At 39.2% G+C, this 19,901-nt stretch overlaps 1 protein-coding gene across 1 annotated transcript in view; it reads right to left on the bottom strand.

Moving 5' to 3' along the window:
* Window positions 1–1,863: 1,863 nt before the first annotated feature.
* Window positions 1,864–19,901, bottom strand: part of ELF2 (E74 like ETS transcription factor 2) — a 30,386-nt gene continuing 12,348 nt past the window's right edge. The window contains exons 3-8 of the mRNA XM_085313236.1: window positions 13,895–14,008; window positions 12,908–13,081; window positions 9,455–9,541; window positions 4,732–4,924; window positions 3,992–4,345; window positions 1,864–3,567 (exon numbers count right to left, since the gene is read on the bottom strand). Coding sequence (XP_085169362.1) covers window positions 2,940–3,567; window positions 3,992–4,345; window positions 4,732–4,924; window positions 9,455–9,541; window positions 12,908–13,081; window positions 13,895–14,008 — 1,550 coding nt within the window. The 3' untranslated portion in view covers window positions 1,864–2,939. The remainder of the gene's footprint in view (window positions 3,568–3,991; window positions 4,346–4,731; window positions 4,925–9,454; window positions 9,542–12,907; window positions 13,082–13,894; window positions 14,009–19,901) is intronic.

Raw genomic sequence — 19,901 nt, 5'->3', positions numbered from 1 at the left:
GTGTGGGAAAGGTCTTAACTACAAATACTCCAGAGATATATGTTTCATGCTCTAAAACACAGCCTCTTTGGTATACGATCAAGTAACAGCCACTTGGAAAAGGATCTCTTACAGAAAAGACTTATACACATGGGTTTAAAATGTTTTTACTTTTTTCGTCTTCTAGCTCCAACCTGTTCTACCTCCAGAGCATGGATTGCCTGCCTGCCTCTCTTCATATAGATCCATGCCCCTTTCTCCAGAAAGGAGAAAGCCTACTGAGTCAGTCAGCCTGTTGTCCATGTCTTTCCCCTCACCCTTCCCCCCTTTTTTCCAACCTCTTTTTTTGGTAACACAAATCCTCTTCCTTCTCCAACATTTCCTCCTGTGAAGGAATATTTGTAATCTACTCCCAGGTCCAGAATCATAGCTCATCTGTAAGAACCTTTGCTTCTTTAGATTAACTGCTGATAGAAAGGATTCCTACACCAGCTTCTACATTGGATTTTTTTTCCCTGCTGCAGCTTGTGCGTTCATTTCTTCTTAAACTCTTCTTTTCTGCTTGATGAGTATAAAAAGGAACCCTTTTTTCAAAAGACATTTARATTTCCCCACACGCTCACTTGGCTGTATGGAGCTCTTCCCGCCTTTCTTTCCATTTGAAGGGAAGAATGAAACTTACTGCTAAGACTCTGCAGGTAGCTCACTTTTCAATATGATAGTTAAAAGGAAAAAGTTAACTTCAGTATAAGGATTTAATTTTGGCCTCCTTTATCATTACTTAAAATCTCAGTTTCAGACTTCTGCCGAAACTGTTCCACCAGGTATGAAGTACTTTAACAGTCATTTAGACTTGAATTACTTCAAGGTTACCTGAGAGTTCCTCCTTCAAAGAATCTCCAGAACATCTTGCAAAGAAGTGGGGGTGTCACTGGGCATCTGGGTCTTCGCAAACCGATGTCCTGCTTTTGTAGTGACTGCTGTAGTACCATCTGCAGACCTCCATGAAAACAGGGTAAGCCACCCTGCATCTATTTTAAGGCAAGCTCTTGCACATGGACTGTATCTACAGAGAAATTAGTGTACTGTGTGTTCTCACCCTCACTTCACTCTGAAGTAACTTAAGTGCAACTATAAATAGAAAATCTATTTAGACACTTACTCCATTYGGGAATTAACATCTACCTAAAATCATGCATCTGTGCTGAATCCAAAATTTTAACAGCTGGAAATGTCAAAGATAAGTGACCAGCAGCGTAACTCAGTATTTCTCCTTTTTTCAGATCTTTTACCTACCAGTACTTTCTACCCACCTCTATCAGATAGCCAGAGAGAAAAGTACAGTAGAGTAGCCAAGTTTGTTTACTTCCACATTGTCTTTGTGGTGCAGCCTTAAGCTAAGGTGTACTGGAGGACAACTAGTTAGTTCACATAGCTCAAGTTCTTATTGATTCTCAGTATGATTTAAGCAAACATGGCTTTCTTTTCATTAAAACATTGGGCGTGCACACAAAGTTATCACATCTCAGCTGGGGGGCAGCAACTTCTCAACCTACTCAAGTCTCTCCACAAGTACTCATGTGAACAGCCTCAGGACAAGAGCACTGTAAACATTCATTCACCATCCTGAAAAATACACTAAGAGAACTAGACTCTTGTCAGAAGTTACCTCACCAACTACTGCAAGCTGCTCAGATACTTCAGTGGTAAATATTTCAGTATACTGTGTGGAAGAGTTGGAGTCAAACATTCGGAGTAGTAAGAAATTCCAAATTTCCACAGTGTATCAGCTATCTTAGGCTGAATACCTGGAAGATTTCAAAGAAGCAGAAAAGCAGGTTAACAGATTGAAATGAAGGGGRAAAAAAAAAGCAGACCAAACAATTAAATTTCATTTCTATATTTCAGTAAAACCTACTTGAATACACTTTGAAACAAGAGTACAACAAAATAGAATATACTTCAAATGTTGAATATACAAACTATTATAGTTCATTCTGAACACTGGTACTTCCCTCTTAACTTCAACTAAAAAAATTTACAGGTTTAAAACTACCTGACAAAAGTTCATGCTGGGTGTGACCTTTCAAGTGACAAGAGTAGAGCTGAAACTGAAATGTATGCACAGATGTCAAGGCTAAGTGAGAGACACAGGCATGTTATAGCAAAAGGCCRAAAGCCTGCTGCTATTTTGTCCACAATTAAGAAATTTAGACAGACTTTRACTACCATACAAAATATGTTACATGTAATTCTATAACAATACTGTGCTAAGTACAAGATTTTTAAAAAATTTGTTTTAATAAAAAAGCTTTACACAAACAAGCCATTAGCTTATTTCAAGAAAGGTAACTGAAAATCAGTCTAAGGCTTTCATTTTAAATTTGCTTAAGCTGTATGATACAAAAATCCCTCTAGGTCTCTGTCTTCTTTTAGAAGCTCTTTAATTTTCTCCTTTATTTCACATTCTAGAATACCTAGTAGCAAGAGTTTTTCACATAGCACCAGTTGAGTACTGTGGGCACACAGTAGTAATTGCTGGTATGCATATAAAATGCACCAAAATTTGCCATTTATAACAGTAAGACCTCTCCCCTGATAATTGAACCAAGGCAAAAATATCTCGCACAACTCTCTTAGTGTTCCAGATCTTAGTGTAACTTGATAACGTAGTGAACTGTTTGGTCCCTTTTCAATCCCTCTAACTTTCCTTCTCCATAGGTTCAGCTGTTTCCCAACTGGAAGAGGCAGTTTCTGTCAGCATATCGATGTGGTTCAAATCTCACTGAAACATGGGAAAATATTTTTTTTTCCAGTAAGTCTTCAACATATGCATGTTTATTAACATTTCAAAACTCTCCTTTTTGACTTGGTGATCACATCCACTTCCCTCCCACAAATTATGTCAGTATACTCAAAATAAGAACAGTCCAGAAGTCCATGCTGGAAGCAACCAGTCTTCATTTCTCACACGTTATGATTCCTTCTGTTTTCATTGTTACAGGAAGGGCAATGGCTGAGGGCGTACTAACTACTACAACATGGGTCACAGTCTTGCTTCCATCTGCTGGCTTCTCTTCTTGTACAAGCTGCAGTGTTTTCACTTCACGCTCCTGTTTTAAAGCTGTTGTGTCTGATTTAACTTCTGGACTTTTTATAACTGCACTAATAACCCTGGGAGGAGTCTGGCCAGATGCCTGCTGAGCAGGCACCGATAGTCTCATTACTGGTGTCCCATGAGCTATAGACACAGGGGTTAGTGCTCTAACAGCCACGGGTGTTCCAACGATGTTAATACTCCCTGACCCAGTCAGGCCCGTTTTTGTTTGCAGCTGACACTGTGTAAGTTGCGTGGCAGGGATAGTAATGATTTTGGCAGGCTGCATTGTGATTTTGTCTCCGTTTTCAGCAGGGGATGGCATCACAGTAGGGATTGTCTGGATTACTACCTTTGGAGTTGTTGCTGTTGTTGGACTTGTGTTGGTTATTAACGGTGACCCTGCATTTACTGACTGTACTGCCACGGTTGAAATTTTCTGTCCCAGAGAGGTCATTACAACAGGCACTTGCATTGCCACACGTACAGTCCTGCAAAATAAACAAATATATATATATATTTTTAAAAAAAGGTTATTTAAACCAAAACACAGGGCATCATTAGGGCTGAAAATAAGGACAGACAAATCTGGAATTTACAGATTTTTAATAGGCTCTTTAAAAAACATTACCGTTTTGTGCATCTAGCAATTGGAGCTCACCAGTTTAGCAGCATTCATATCGCTTTTTTTCCCCTCTACATAATTTTAGAAAATGCTTGAGGGCAAGCACATTGACAGACAATTGACTCTAGTCTCAGACACTACACTTTCACAGTATTCTACCATGTTACACTGCTGCTTGCAAATCAATAAGGACTTCCAACATTTAAAGTATAAAACTGGAAACTAAAAGACAGCTTCCTAACCAAAAAAAAAATCAACAAATGACAAGCCCAAGCTACATCAATACCAACCTGGGAGCTGTCGTTGCTGGGACAGTGGTAGTGGTAGTTGAGGGACGAGATGACGATGTATCGTGCACTGGTGAGGCAATGTTCACAACTCTGGTGACTGCTTTTTCTGTTCTTGTACAGCTTAATTGAGAAGAATTTTTTCCTCCCCGTGCAGAGGTTGCAGCTTTTAAAAGATTTTCTGCAGATAATGACACTCTCTCCAATGACTTCTCATCCGTAGGAATTGACAAATCTTCATTGCAAGATTCACTTTTGTCATCATCTATGACAACTATGTTTTTCGGCATCTCCTTAAACTGATACACAAGCCTCTGTCCCTCAACTTTTGCAAGAATTCCTCTTTGATAGTAGTATCTGCAAGGAAAGTACAAATAAGTAGTAATTGACACAGTGACAGTTTTTAAAGAATAACTCTTTCTATGCTAACAAGAAAATCTGAAGTAACCACAGTAATACCTACAATACRAGAAGTCATGGAAAGAAGCTGTTAAAACATATTGGCAAAATATTTCAAGGATCTAGTTGAAAAAAATCCTGACTTTTTTAAATATGCACTTGAAATTTTAAATAGCAAATTAACTGGTAACCTAAAAAGCAACAGGAACGATAAGACTTTCTCATAAACAGCCAAGTCAGAAAGTATACAAAACATTTTTTAAAATCCCAGAAATTTTATTAGATCTATAGGCAAAATTAAGAATTAGAATTACAATAAATAACTTAAGTATTAAGGAATTTACCTCAAGGCTCTTCCCATAGTCTCATAGTTCATATCAGGTTTGTTTTTGTGTTTGCCCCATAGTTTGGAGACTGCTTTTGAGTCCACAAGTTTAAAGATGCCCTTCTCTCGCTGAGTCCATTTAATGTATCGAGGACAAGTATTTTTGTCCTGGAGAAGGTCCAGAAGAAATTCCCATAAGTACGTTGTATTTCCTAACAATGAGAAAGCGTTTAGATATTAGAAATCCACTTTTATTAACAGCAAACTCTCCATATATAGGTAACTCTGAATGACCTATATTACAAGGAAATGTTACAAAGAGGATGGTATATAAAGTAACTGGCAGGCATTCATTCATTCTCATAAGTTTAGTAAAACTTCCATAAATATTTACATTCCAAAAAAAGATAATCCAAGCATTCTGCTGTATAGCACTCTTCAATCCAGTGCCCACTCTCAGTTCTTGAAATAAAGTGTAGAAAGGAGTACCAAGTCACTACAACCTACAGCATCTCAGGTACCAAGTTGCTACAACCTACAGATCCTCAGGAGGGACAGGAAGAGAGGAGCTCAGCTTTCCCTCATGTTCTCACAACAGTGAACTGAAATGCCACTGCATTTTATGATGGTGAAGGACAGGGGGCTGTAAGTATTTTAATAATACACAGTACCTTGAATAACAAACCATCTTAACCTGTGATAAGGCTCCTTGCACTGTACCATAATCTCCTGCYTATTCTGATGCAACATCAGCATCAGAGACTCTCACACTTTTTGGTGACATCCCCTGTTCTGACCCTTCCCAAATATATGTTGCAGAGTGACCAATGCCCTCCTAGTGCCAAGTCATTCCAATTACACCCTACAAGTGTTCATATAGTAGAAATACCAAGGACTGCTCTGTAATTAGGGAGGTAGAGCACAGAATGAAGACTGCCTAGAGAAGAATTAAATGTTCTTCTGAGATATTCCAGAGATATACCATTTCCACCAGGGGAGTCCTGAGATTTATGATGATGAATCTCAGGATGGCATGAAACAAAACAAGGGGCTCATCTGGACTCTAGCTATAGTATTTGCATGTAGGAAGGGGTACAAATGCAGGGGAGATTAAAAAAAAAAAAAACAAAAAACCCACGTCACATTCCAAATTCTATCACTGGAGAGGATTCCTAAAGAGATCTGGGAAGGAAGAACTGACACTGAGCTACAAAAGTTACAATAACCTCAAAATATTTCTCCCAATTCTTCACTTGACCATGCTTCCAAAGCCCATCAGAGGCTGAGGGCTAAATTAAGACTTAAAAAAATGTGCAAAAGGATCGTTAATTCCTGAGATTTGATGGCCCAGCATAGCATTTGTTTTGATGATACACATGTGCAGCATAGCATTTGTTTTGATGATACACATGGTGAAGACTATCAAAAATACATTAAGACAGGTTAAAGACTCCAAAAGGTCAGACTCCAAAAGTCAGCTTTCCTTGAAAAGCTTCAAAAGAGAAAAGTTGGAGTTTCCATCTTCCAAAAGACCATCTCATATACAGAGAACAAACGTATTTTACCAAGTGGTCGAATAAAGAGTAGGTACTAACCCATGAGCTACCAAAAATCCAGCTTCCAGTGGATTTCAGAAACATTTGAATTTGACTTATATAAGGAAACAGTCAAGAAGAGAACCCAGGAATCTTGGAATCATCCTAGATAATCTCATCTCTGTATCTTAGGGAACGAAAGGATAAWTTTGACACAATATACTCTTTCAACTTTTTAAAATCATTTTTCTCATTTCATTTCTCAAGTCAGAATGGCTCAACTCACTGTTTGTTGCCTGCTAAGTGTTACAACTCCTCATAACTGCACATAACAACAAGATCAGTAAGTTCTCAGATCAGTAAGACATCTACCGCAGAAAAAAATACTAATTTTCAGAGTATTCCTTGGAATTAATCCAGTGCTTTTTTCCTCTAGCTCCTCAGAAACAGAATTTCTGGGTTTACTGCCAAATGCTGTAGGTCTGCAGAAATAAAAGTGAACTTCAGCATCAGGAAGAGAACAGGAACTTCAAGAGAAACTATTCCCTGAAGTGCTTCATCTTTCTGTAGGAACAGAGCCATTGACTCAACAATTCTTCCTTTTCCTTTGTAGTTTGCACTGACCCAAATAGCAGCTTTCTTCCACAGGAGGAGTGTGAAATAGCCAGACTACTCAAAAACCATGTACACCATGCCAGAAGACCCCAATGGTTCCACTGTTACGCTGCTGAGCCAGCTGTAGCTACTATGCATTTAACACACAGCTGATTTTAGAAATGCTTAACACAATTTTGAATCATTTTTAAAATCCTTTATCCTAAAACACAGACTCCTAATTCAACGAATCCAAGCATACAGACACCTGAGAAAGATATAGTTATAAAGCATATTATATGAACGGGTTTACATTTATGCCATCCTTAAGCATTAGAAAGTCCAGTTTAGTAGACATAAAAAATGTACTGCAGCTTGCTAGGAAGATGGACATTGTCTTTAATTATATAAAATTGTCATCATCTCTCTAAAAGGTCTCAAGTTAACTGATGCTGTAAGCTGGCACTGAGGAGGCTAGACACAATTATTACCTCTCCTAGCTTCAATATAGAGTAGATTTTGCATATAGAAATAAATTTTGAGGGGTTAGCTGATCATTACAACTGCCAGTTATTTAAGAATGTTAGCAGCAGTCTCAAAATAGAATGATTAATGGCCTGGAGGTATGTGAATGATACAAGGTACTGTGTGTGTCAACAATCTGTCACACTGGTACCAGCATCTACGCAGAGAGGCTTAAAGCCAACTTTGTTCCCTCCAACAGAAGGGAAAATCCCCAGCAGCTTCATGCTATCTGCTTCCACTTTAAAAAAAGTATTTAAGCAATGCAGGAAAAAAAATACAGAAAGAGAAGCCAAGTCTAAACTGCCATTCCTCAGTGCTGGAAGCAATGATAGTAACTCTATCCCATTTAATAATACATCTTCAGTTCCTCCTGTATAAGAAAGTCAAAGGGCCAACTAAAACAGAAGTACAGCTGCTCCACTTTGCACCAGACAGTATCAGGGATGCACCTGGGAATAAGTATCCACAAGGACAAAGAGCAGCCCCCTTCCCAGTTGTGCACAATCAGATGTCATCTCTCTCCCCCATGACTTAACACTAATGATATYCCTCTAGATATGGTTTGCTTTTTCCAAAATGATGCTGCATGTCAACTAGCTTGTATTTGCAAGCAATTTTTAAAATAAATAACAAAAAAGAAATCCAGTTAYAAAACATTTTGTAGGACACTAAGCGCACATTAAGAAAAAAAATCTACATTATGCAAGTTGTAGTATGAAGTATGTAAGGAGGTACCTTGCAAGAACAAGAGACTTAAACAGATCATTAAAATGTCCAGCAGCAGTTTAAAAAAAGTCAGTAACATCCTCTACCTCATAAACAGCTACAGAGAGAAATTGCTAATAAAGACAAAACCTGGGAGAGAGAGAAACACAGGCTTCCTTTTTAAAAATTATGGTGCAGCAAACTACGAACTAGGACACTTCACAAGCACTCTTCAGATAACAGAAAGGTGTAATCACAAGGTCGGTTAGAAAGACAGCTAAGAAGCCTTTAAAAATACTGAAAAAAAAACAAAAGAAAATCAAACAAGATGTATTTTTAAACACACTAGATGCAGAGATCTGTGATCATCATCAAGGTCCACTGCTACACCCAAAACTGAAGAAGCAACAGTGGCCACTGCAGAGAAGTTTATAGTTACTTTTTGTGTTTGTTTTCACCAGCCAACATCTGCACAACATCAGTCTCRTTCTTCCTTGGCCTACACACAAATATGACAACTCAGGAGCTATATCTGGATCACAAATTATGTAAACAGCAGAGGTCTTGCTTTCAAATGAACCCCAAAATAGTAGTGCTCAGACTGACAACTGCACACTCCCTCAGACATTATGCTGCTCCCAAAAGTCACTAAAACTTCATCCATCCTAGATACAGCAACATCACCAAACCTTCACTGACGACCAGGGGAAAGCTGATACACTGTACTCCACTTCAAAGGCAACCTGTGAGCAAAGGTTCACAAGCACTGGGCTGTCTGCTGTGTGAAGGGCAGAGGCTTGTAGACCAAAAAAGGACTCACTACTCATTAGAAGAAACATTAGGAAAGTATAGCCCTCCTGCACAAAGCTTCTCACTCAATCCAGCCAAGAAGCATATCATCATTTGTTTTGTCCTCTTACACCAAACTGAATTTATTAGTCAAGCAGCATATTCCCACTGAAGTTTGTGAATCAATTAAGGAAACATGATTTCAGCTACCACCATTAAAAATGCTTATAGACTGCTTCAGCCTGACAACAGGCCTTTCAGCCTGTGGCAGCTTAACAAATTACATATCTAGCAACAAGCCAGCATACACCACAAGATACAGCATGAGCCAATAAACACAAATCAAACAAAAGAGAAAATGCGGAAAGCTTTCTAACTGCTGAGTGYGTTATTGGGCATTAATGAAGTGGTAGCACACAACCTTGTGCTATGGCCTGTACAACCAAGTTTCAAGACTTGGGATAAAATTAAAACTGTGACAAAGTCAGCGGGAACTCAATCACCAAACTTTCCAAAATCTGTATTTTTGCAGTAATATATACAAAATAAATACACTGCATTAATATTAAAGACTTAATAAAGAGAAAAATATACCTTTGCCTTCTCTAGGTTTCTTCTTTATACCTAGATCTGGAGACCCATCGGAAATAGCTGATGGCTGCGTCTTTGGTTTACGGACAGCTGCACATAGAAAGAAAATGGAAAAAGTATTAAACATACACTGAATAAAAGACTTCCCTGAAAGAAGCAGATCATATAGGCTTTTTTTTTTTTTTTGCCATTTCCTTGCTAAGGAGGTGGATAAATTTAAATTTCTAGATTACTACTCCTGCTATATATCCAATGTAATTCATCACTTGCTTGCTTATTTCACAAGCAGATTTAGTTCAGTTTCAGATGAGTTGCTGTCAGGCGAGGCAATCGCCAAACACATGAAATACGACCTCTACCTATTTGCGCGCTTTCACTCCAGTGTCTGTTTTACTACAAAATGTATTACTCCTTCTGTTTTGTTTTTGATATTCTAGAATGTGTGTRTGAATCTAAGCATCAGCCTTCTTAAGAAAATTTACAACCAAAACCGTACTTTTCTGCAGGTATATAAAATAAAGTCCTAAAAAAAATAAAAAACTAATCACGTGCCCCCTTGTTAACGTACCCTACTGACAGGATCGCCGTCCTTTCATTACGAAGCAAGTAACAAGCACAAATACGGTTTCAAAGCAGAAACCGTTCTGCGTTACCGCTGCATCAAGCACTCCTTTATGCGATGTAAACCTAAGCCTCACTTCAAACTAACCACAAGCACCGCACCCGTTCACCCGAGCCAGGCTGCCCGCTGCGCGCAGGCTTGCCCGGACCCCCCTGCCGCAGGCCTCCCGCTGGGGGGCAGCTCCYCCGTGTCTGCCGCCCTCCTGTGCAAGGCGGCTTAGGAGGGAGACTCCCCAGAGGCGGGCTTCGAGCTGCCCGAGCTCCCGCGCCACGGGAACCCTCTCCCGGCACGACCTGTGGCTTCTTGATCCTTTTACACTCGGGTGACCTCAAGCTAAGCAGGCCCGAGCGGGCGAAGAGGATCACACTCCACCGCAGCGGACTGTAAACAGTCCGTGCTCCTGCTTGCAGGTAGAGGAAAGCAACAACGATTTAAGTCTCCTCTGTCAGGCGTACGAGCACTAATTCTGCCAGATGAACACCCCCCTTCATTAAATACTGAATTTTAACAGTCATTAATTATGAAGAGTGAAGTTATGGCTCCATAACTATGCTGAATGACCTTTTACACTTAAAAAGCAGGCATTTGAAACCTCTGTAATAGAAAAAAAATACATACAAAATATGAAATTTCAGAACTTCCTGAACATAGCCCTGTAACATAACCTGCCCAATAATGACCATTCAAACAGAGGAAAAAAATAGTTTAATCCATTGTATGGCCACAGCCACTAATATTTTTTCTACCATGATGTTCTTGAGTAATGCAATTTGAAGTAGAGATGCAGTTGTCTGGGTATACAAGTCTGCATAGCCATCTTTATGTGTGTCTGTTTTAAATATCATCCTAACAGATTAAATTTATATTCTTTTATCACTAGATTGATTTTTTTTTCTTATATTACAAATAAATACTCCATCTTTGCATGTTTGGAAGCTCTAATAAAACAATATTCCTAGATTTATGTGGATTATATTGGTGCCTGTAAAAAAACTGCTAGGCCAGAGAGAAACTTCATCCACTGCCAGCCTTTAACAGAGATCTCATTTGGCTGCTACACACTTAGAACTCAAACACTGTTCTGAGCAGTTTGTCCTTCAAAACATGCCAATCAGACAAATAAGATAGAACAGCTTCCTGGTAAGAGAGTTATTTATTCTATAAACTGATCTATGGGTTTGTAAGTTAACTTTTAGAAAGGTACAGATTAATTATCAATTGCAGTAAGAAAACTGAGTTATAGCTCACAGTGAACACTTACTGTCCAAAAGTTTCACTGAAAGCAGAGTAACTACATGAGTCACACACTGAGGGAGTATCACTGGCTGTTTAGTCATAACCAAAGAAAAAAAAACTCTATGATAAACACTATTCCATTAGTAACAAAATCCCCCTCTCCAAGAAAAACCCAGCTGATGCTGAAGTTCTCCCTCAAGAGTGTTTGTCAGCTGGTGCACTAGGAGACTTCATGAGTTTTTACAATACTGTAAGAACATGCCAGCATCCCCTGAGGCAAAAGCAGGATTTTTTTGTAGTACTTTCAAGCTTCTGTCCTAAAAACACCACTGTGGACACCAGAGTTTGCTTAGCTACTTCACAGGAGGCAACAGCTCAATAATCAGGTGCATAKGGGAAACAGGGCTACAAAGCTGAAAGGACTGTGAGAAGGAAGAGACATTCCATAAGCAGAAAATCCCAAAGCACACACAAACACTGTTGACTGCCTCAAGGTTATTCAAGCCTCTTTCTATTAACAGCCACCCAACCCACCCACGTAATCAGCACATGCATGCATATACACACACCAAACCCCTTTGCCCTGTAATCCTGTGAGCTGGCAAAGGCAGCTTAAAGAACACAGCTTAAGTTTGGTAAATCTGACATTTTGGCAATGAAGATGTAATATGCAGAGTATTCTAGATTTGATTTTTCATTTGCTATTGGATACTAATAAAGTAACTGAAATATTATTATTGTGACATATGCAGAATTTATTGTAGAACTGGTTTTCACAAAATGGCTTTTCTTCTCAAGGTTGCAGTAGTAAGAATATTCTACTAAATATACTCACCACAGAAAACTGTTAGTTAATAAAATCAGTATTGAGAAGCTACCACAAGACTGGCTGCAGCATCTTAGGAAATGACATAAGCTGAGAATTTTGGCCTAAAAAAGAAGCTTGGTGTTTCATGCTCTAATTCCAGTGTCCATCACAAACACCATTCCGTGAAGCACCTCCTAATAATACACATATTACAGTCCTTACCCCCTACATAACTTCTTATGTTCTCCACAGTTTCTTTTTCTTTGCATAGTGGCCTAGACTTCTAGCATTTGTTATATTTGAAATTGAACGCAAGACATAAGATGATTCAGGAGTAACTGTCAATACCTATTAGCAAGATTCAAATATCCAAAGGCAGTATCAAATCTTGCCTTTTCCTCAAAAAAATCTCTGAGACCACCTCCTCTCCAAATATATTCATATTTCAGGGAACAAACMTTTATTTACCCATATATGTCCTCTTTGAATCCTTCTTTACCTTCCCTCCGCTCCCTAAATCCTGGTTAATAAAAACAAGAAAAAAAAGTAAAACAAAATCTTTTTTCTTCACGGCCGGGTGAACTGCATCCTCCCACTTATCATTTTCTCTTATTTTTTGTTGCACACRTTCTTTAAGAACTCACATGTCAGAGTTCAATTACTTTGCATTATTATAGGAGTAGAAAAATAAGATAATCAAATCTATCTGCACCAGTATCAACCACACTATCTGCAGCAGGGCACATTAGAAAGAGATTTTGACATTGCTGCTACAAAGAGCCACATATACCTTTTTTCTTTTTCATTGGTTCATGGATATCAGGGGATGTTGGAACAGGAGATGCATCCATCGGTTCAGATTCCTCTGTTGATACCTCCACCACAGTTTCTGTGATCACATCGGGTCTCATGGCAGCATGGATAAATTCTGGGGTTGACACACAAGGAGGGACAAAAACTTCCACTATGTTGAGGAAGAAGGGGAGAAAAAGAAAAAAAAAGAAAAGAAAAAAGAGAGAAGAGCATATGATGAAGTTTCTACCTATTTTATCATACTTACATGAACTTATTTTAAACAAAGCATACTAAATAGTACAGCAAGATTCAGTACTAACAATCTGTCACCTAGAAAATCAATTCACACCCCAAAACATGCACATATTTGTGAGTATTGTTATGCATAAGACAACCAGGTATCCCAGAGCAATAGTCTTTAGAACTAAATTCAACTTTAAATTAAGTAATTTAGAGTTCATTTTCTGATTCTAAATGAGCAAACGACTGACTGGATTCCACTTCAACCTCCATTTCCTATTTTGTAGCTTTCAAGTTACAGTTTGACCATTATTTTAACCAATATAAATTAAGTAATTTCAAATGAAACAGCAAGTTAAAGGAATCACCAATATTAACTTTCATTTTTTGAACCGTTAATACTTTGCAACATAGTTAATTTAGATAGTCTCTCTAAAATAGAAAAAAGGTTAGAAATAACTGCTTGTTTTATCAATGTAAAATAACAAGTCCACTTCAAATGTGTAATTGTTCATGTACCCACATCCAATAACCTCTCCCACAGAAATGAAATCATCCAAAGTACACTTGTTACAGAATAAGGAAATTACACAAAACCTAAACAAATCAGTAGTTTTGGAATACGCAAGCAAATGTTTTAAATCACATACAGCTCTATACAAAAGCAGGTTTCCCATTTGCTTRCTGTACAAACTGGTGGAGGGATAAACTGCTCTAGGAGCAGGAACTGTGCTCAACGTACCAGGACTCCTGGCATCTCTCAGGCAGGTAGGAGACTCCATATGAAGCAAGGCCTCCGCAGCTTCAATTGTCTTATCTGTGCAGTGCACATTACTTCCATGGACTGACGCTTCCACTGTGAAATAATAAAAAGCATAATGACACCGTGTTATTTATACAACAAAGTCCACAAATATTGCTGTACAAAAGCATTATTCAATCTTAAACACCAAGACACTCTTCTTCCTGTCAACAGGAGTATTTAAGACAGACATGACACAAGTAGAACCAACACCATCACTTCTCAGACTAAATATCTGGTTTGCAAACAAACTCCCCACTTCTATTAGGTCATCAAGAGCTCATGGAAGTGCATAGTTTGGGGACGCGTCTTCTGCCTTCAATTTAACAAGAACAAGCCAGATTACAATGAAGATGGCTAAAAATTAAGCACAGCGGCAGAGAGAGGTAGTCCCATCTCCAAGTAACACCCCATTAAAACCTAAAGGTCACTTCTCTTCAGATTTTCAGTCTATTTGGATAGAAAAATATAAATACAAGATTAGTTTGCAAAACATATATATCCAGTTTCATTTTTTGACATTAAATTTATCTGCAAGTTGGGTTTAGCAGGCTTGTTTGTTAAAAACAAAACACAAAGCATATACCACACTATGCAGACATTTTTTAAGCAACAGCTGAGGAAAGAAAGTAAAATTTTCTGGGTTTTTTAAAGTTCTAAAAGTTTAAGAAAATTAAATTATTAATCAAAAGTAATCAAAAATAACCTTAAGAACACATTTAAATTTTGAGAGAGGGCAGATCACAGCAACTTGCACACAGCAGGAGCATGACAAAAAAAATTCTAAATTTCCAATTAAAATTACAATCCTACTCAAGGCCAACTCTACAGTCCTCACCCGTGAAAAGGTTTTTAAAACTGGCGACTGCAGGAACACCTGTTGCCCATCATCCACACTCTCCCCAAGGTACTCGTCTCTCTCCAGTTGCTCTTTCCATTTATGGCAATCTGCTCAAAGCCGAACTGTTCCAGCAAGGCAGCCAACATCTGAGCAAATCTATCTTTAGCTTAAGCAGGGTCACCTATCTCCAGCGTCACTGAACTAAAGAGGATTCAGYATAAATCTCTGCGGGAACTTCAAGGCATCTATCCCGTTACTGAAAACATCTGAGAAACAATTTGACATTTCTTTAGTGAAAAGCAGAAAAACTAMTACTAGCATTAGTTCTGCCGTAAGAAAACACAAGAGATATGCAGGTACAGAGGGGGGAAAGTCTGTCTAGTACATTCCAGTTAATACTGCTGGAGGAATTAAAAACTTACTACAAGCCTACCAGTCAGCAAACTAAACACATCATCCTGAAGCCAAAAGCGAACAAAACCAAGACGACACAAATGCAAAATCCGGAGYGAATGAAGCTGGCTGAAAGAGCCCAGCTGCCCACCAGCGGGCTGCTGAGGCGTCTGCCCAGCCCTGTCCCCAGACACCGTGTCAGGACTTTGCCTTGTGGAGCAGGAGATGCCCGATAGCGCTGATGTTCCACCACCGCTTCCCTGCGACAGCGGGGAAGAACAAAAGCTTGCCTAAGCACGGAAATCACCCTAAAAGAGAGGGTCTCTATTCCAGGTCCCTTTCCAGATGAGCACCAGTAGAAGAGCCTTCAGCCCCAAGAGCCCCTGCAGCTCCAGGGCGCTGCCCTGTCCCCGTCCGGGGCCAGGCCGAGCCTGGCACCAAACACCTCCACTGAAGCCGGCGGCCTTGCAGCAAACCCTCCACCGAAACGTTTTCCTTTCTAAAGAGCAGCTTCAGTTGCACAAAAGTTGCTGACAAAGTTTCCCCTCATCCACCACCTAAAACTTTCCACTGATCATCAGAATACGGAAACGATATTCAGTTAGCCATTACAAATACGTCACTTTACACCAGCACTGGAATCCGAAATTCAAAATCAGCATTAAGAGCATTATTAAACCGCAGTACAAAAAAGATTTAAAGTGGGTCAGCAAAGCCTTTCGCCCTCACTCTCCTTAATGAAGAGCTGTACAATTTTTAATTTTATTTCTGCTGGTTACCACTTTGGGCATAACAAGTTAGTTTCTTCGAAAATATGTTCTGCATATAAATGGAAAGGCAAAATAATGGTTTAAGGTCAACTTGGTATCTTTCCAATATTATGCCACTGCCCGGTGAGGAGCCAGAGCAGTCCGAAAGGAGACGCAACCCCCAGCATCAGAGAGGAAACCTGCGACTCCATTCCAAGGGAGCAAGCGTGCAAAGGAGCCACCTCATCTCTGACCGAGGTGATCATGCCACCTCCAATAAAAATATAATTATCTATTCTTCAAATACCTTCTGATGTGTAAATATGAATTCCATAGATGCTTTTTCAACATTTTATACTCTGGACTTCACTAAAATTGTCATTTAAAAAACACAACAGAAAAAGAAAAAGCAACGCTTTTGCTTTCACTGGAACAAAACACATGCTGTCCATCACGATAGTTAACTAACCTAGATGCCAAAAAGGCATCTACTAAACACTTCCTAAAATGAGTGCTACCATCAAGTTTGAAGTTTTCCCAACTAGTCATGTCCTCTCCATAGCTACTTCAGGGTCTTAGAAGCGTTAGTCTACCCAGTCAGCATTGCAATAGTTTTCAGTTGTGCTGCGGCAACATTATTGCCCCAAAGCATTTAGAAAAGCATAAATGTATCTCTCAATAAGAAATTCTCACATAAAATACCATTTTACCACTCCAGAAAATGTCTAAGTAACAGAGCACAGCAAGTCAAAGTGTTCATTCACAAGGCGTATATACTGGTGGAAAAACAGAGCTAGAAAAAGATCCTGAAAMTGAAAAGGGGAACAAGCCAGAAGTGTTCTCTGAGAGGAGGAGATGGACAAGCAAAAACCAGTAGGCTGTTCTTGAAGATGGCTAGATAAAGAAGTATCATCAATTAGATAAAGAAGTAACATCAATTAAACTGTACTTGGATCACAACAATTTGTAGTGCTTCTCAAGATAATGACAGAGGAAGAAGGCAAATCAAATGAGCAGGGTTCCTCAATTAAAAAAAAAAAAAAAAAAGCGAATGTCAGTCAAAAGACATCACTGCAGAAAATCACTGAATGGTATTTGTTATGCAGTGCCTTTCACTGTGCAAGCACATATCATCCTAGCAATCTTAATTCCCTCTCTACATATCCGAGGTTGCGATACTCCAGCAGTTTCACAGTGGGCAAAAAAAATTTTAACCAAGGAATAACATTTATCATCCATTACTCCCAAAACATCTAATTCAGCAATTTCCTATTACATTTATACTATGAACCATGATAYCACTGTGCACACATAGAAGACTCMCAAAACTGGAACAACTGTATTGCTTGAGTAAGCAACTTCAGATTTAACTCTCTTACCTTACAGATCCATTTTAGGAAGAACTACCACTTGCCCAAAACAAGCAAAGTAGTTTACTAAATGATGGTTAAGTTTTCCAGGCTTTGGTAACCAATTATGGTAAGAACTGAWGCTTACAGATCTAGAATACTTCAGAGCTAACATGACCACTTTGGGGTCTTTTAACTCCAGAATTTCATCTTGCTCCTTTTACAAAGCAATCTGATTCTCTGGCATTTCTTAAAGCAGTTTATAAAAACTCTTAAACTTTCTGATCTGTTTTCTGCAGAAAATTAAGGATCCTCTTATTAAAAAAAAAAGCATATTTCCATTGGAAAATAAGATAATYTTAACTTCTAAAAAACAGAAAGTTAACTAGGCTACTTGATGTCTCTCTCCAGTGTTGACYTAATGTCTTCTAGCCTCACTTCCATCTTTCTAAACAAATACTGTGTACAGAAGATTATTCAAGGCTCTCAACAGCTGTTACAAAATACCAAACTTGGTAATTAAGTCTGACAGGACTGTACTTCAGCATTACAGAACAGAATACTGGCAATGTATCAATTTTGTAACAATGCTCCTAGTTTTAACATGAAAGAAGAGTAGCAAAATGAGCTAAAGCAAGCCATGGGAGAGAGGAAAAAAGGACTGAAATGTTCAGTGTTATTTTCTGAAACTGCAGTACAGCCCCCTACCTTCATCTGAAGAGCTATCACTGTCTGCATTTACAAGGTCAACACTTAACTGTAGCACCTGATTTGCAATAGCTTATCCTTTAATACCATCAGGCAACTAGAGCAATTCTGCAATGAAGAATTCACAATTCCAAGCATGGAACTCAGTCAAGAGTAACTATACATGCTCTAACACACTTCATTAAAGTTTATTGGTGTCCACGTGCTTGTTTTATCTCAGTATTTTAAAGACCTCAATAAACAGTAGCATAAGASAGTACTAGTGTTTAAGTCATATTTTAACTGCCACTACATGTAATACCCAGATTCTTTCTATACGCACTAAGTCACTGGAAAGGGGGACATGTTTAGTCAACCGATTGTTTTATGGCAGACGTATGGCAGCAACTGAAAGGTAATTCCTCCATTTTGTGGATATTTTGAACTCCTTCATTGGGTTTTGCTAGTTTCAAAGATTTTCAGCTGAAGGGAATGTAAGGATGACAGGTAATCCACTGCATACCAGCAACTGATAATAAAGACAACAGCAGTCATCTTAAAGTACCTGCCTCCAAGTGCGTTGTACCTTACCAGGCCGAAATGGAGAGATTATTTTTTTTAAGCCTGTCTTTTTAAAGTCACGTAAGAGTTGCTCTTACAACCAAGAATTAGGATAACCTTAAGTGGAAACAACTTTGCTTCAGCTTTCCTCCCACAGCTATCAAACAATCTGAAGTTTTCTCAACTTTGAAGCCACAAGATATAGAAAGAATCACAGCATRTTTAGTGCAAACCCTTAAGATAAAGGATTCCTCTCTTAAACCCGCACAGTTATCATCTACATACATATMTACATACATATATAAGTGAACAGGTATGGTGTCCTGATAGAGTGATGATGGGAATACTAAACATGTGCAGGTATCCATATCCCACACTGCAATGCAAATATCAAAAGAAAAGAAAACAGCATTGAGTTAGGTAGGCTAAGGATCTCAGAAAAAGCAATTCAAAGGTCAGTTTTTATTTGTCTAAGGGTTGGCTCAGGTGACCACAAGCAATCTAGTTAGAGCGACTTAAGAAACTGTTGAGACAATAACCAACTACTTAAAAGTCCTCTATCCGCTGACAATCAAAAGTAAAAACTGACTAACTGAAACCTCCTGCAGTAGTGAGACATATAGAAACTAGAGCTTTCAGTTGAACATTTTGTTGCGTAGGGAATCAGTTCTACTGACAAAGTTAAACTATCTTTGTTATTACTCATGGAGGAATATTGAATGCTTATGATGTGTTATACTTCTTCAGTTCTGGAGCATAATGTTTCTACATTGCTTTCCTCCCCCCCCCCCAAAAAAAAAAAAAGATTTTTTCCATATTAAATAAGCCATCACAAACTTTAGGCAATATGCCCCCTTTTTAAATAGCAATGTCCTAATACACTGACAGTGTTAGAGCACTTAAATTAATCACACATTCATATGAACCTAAATATCATGTCGCCGTTAAATATAATACAAAACTAAAACTGAAGTACGCAAGTCTGCAGACACTGGGTGTACAACTCGCTGCCTTTAATGCGCTACACTGTACTTCCACGTGACTCCAAGGACTACTTAAAAAGAAAAAGAACAGCGGAGAGCCGTGTTATAGACTGATATAGAGAGGTATCAGCCGATAAAGGCTCTTGGTGCAGGACTCCGCATTTGACGTTGCCTCGCCTGGCGCTCGAGAGCGGCACAGCGCCGGTAACGAGGACCCAAGGAGGCGCCGCGCTCGGGGGAAGCCCGGCGAGCGGCGCCGCCTCCCCGGTGAGAGCCTGCGGACTCCACCAGGGCAGCGCAGAGGCGCTCTGCCCGGGCGCCCCGGCCCGCCCACGTGGGGCGCCGCCGCCGCTTCCGTGTTTACGCGCCGCTGCCAGCGCCGCG

This window comes from Rhea americana, unplaced genomic scaffold (genome assembly GCF_003343005.1).
Source record: "Rhea americana isolate MKP2758 unplaced genomic scaffold, rheAme1 scaffold_38, whole genome shotgun sequence".
Lineage (NCBI taxonomy): Eukaryota > Metazoa > Chordata > Aves > Rheiformes > Rheidae > Rhea > Rhea americana.
This window is presented reverse-complemented; position numbering and strand designations above follow the sequence as displayed.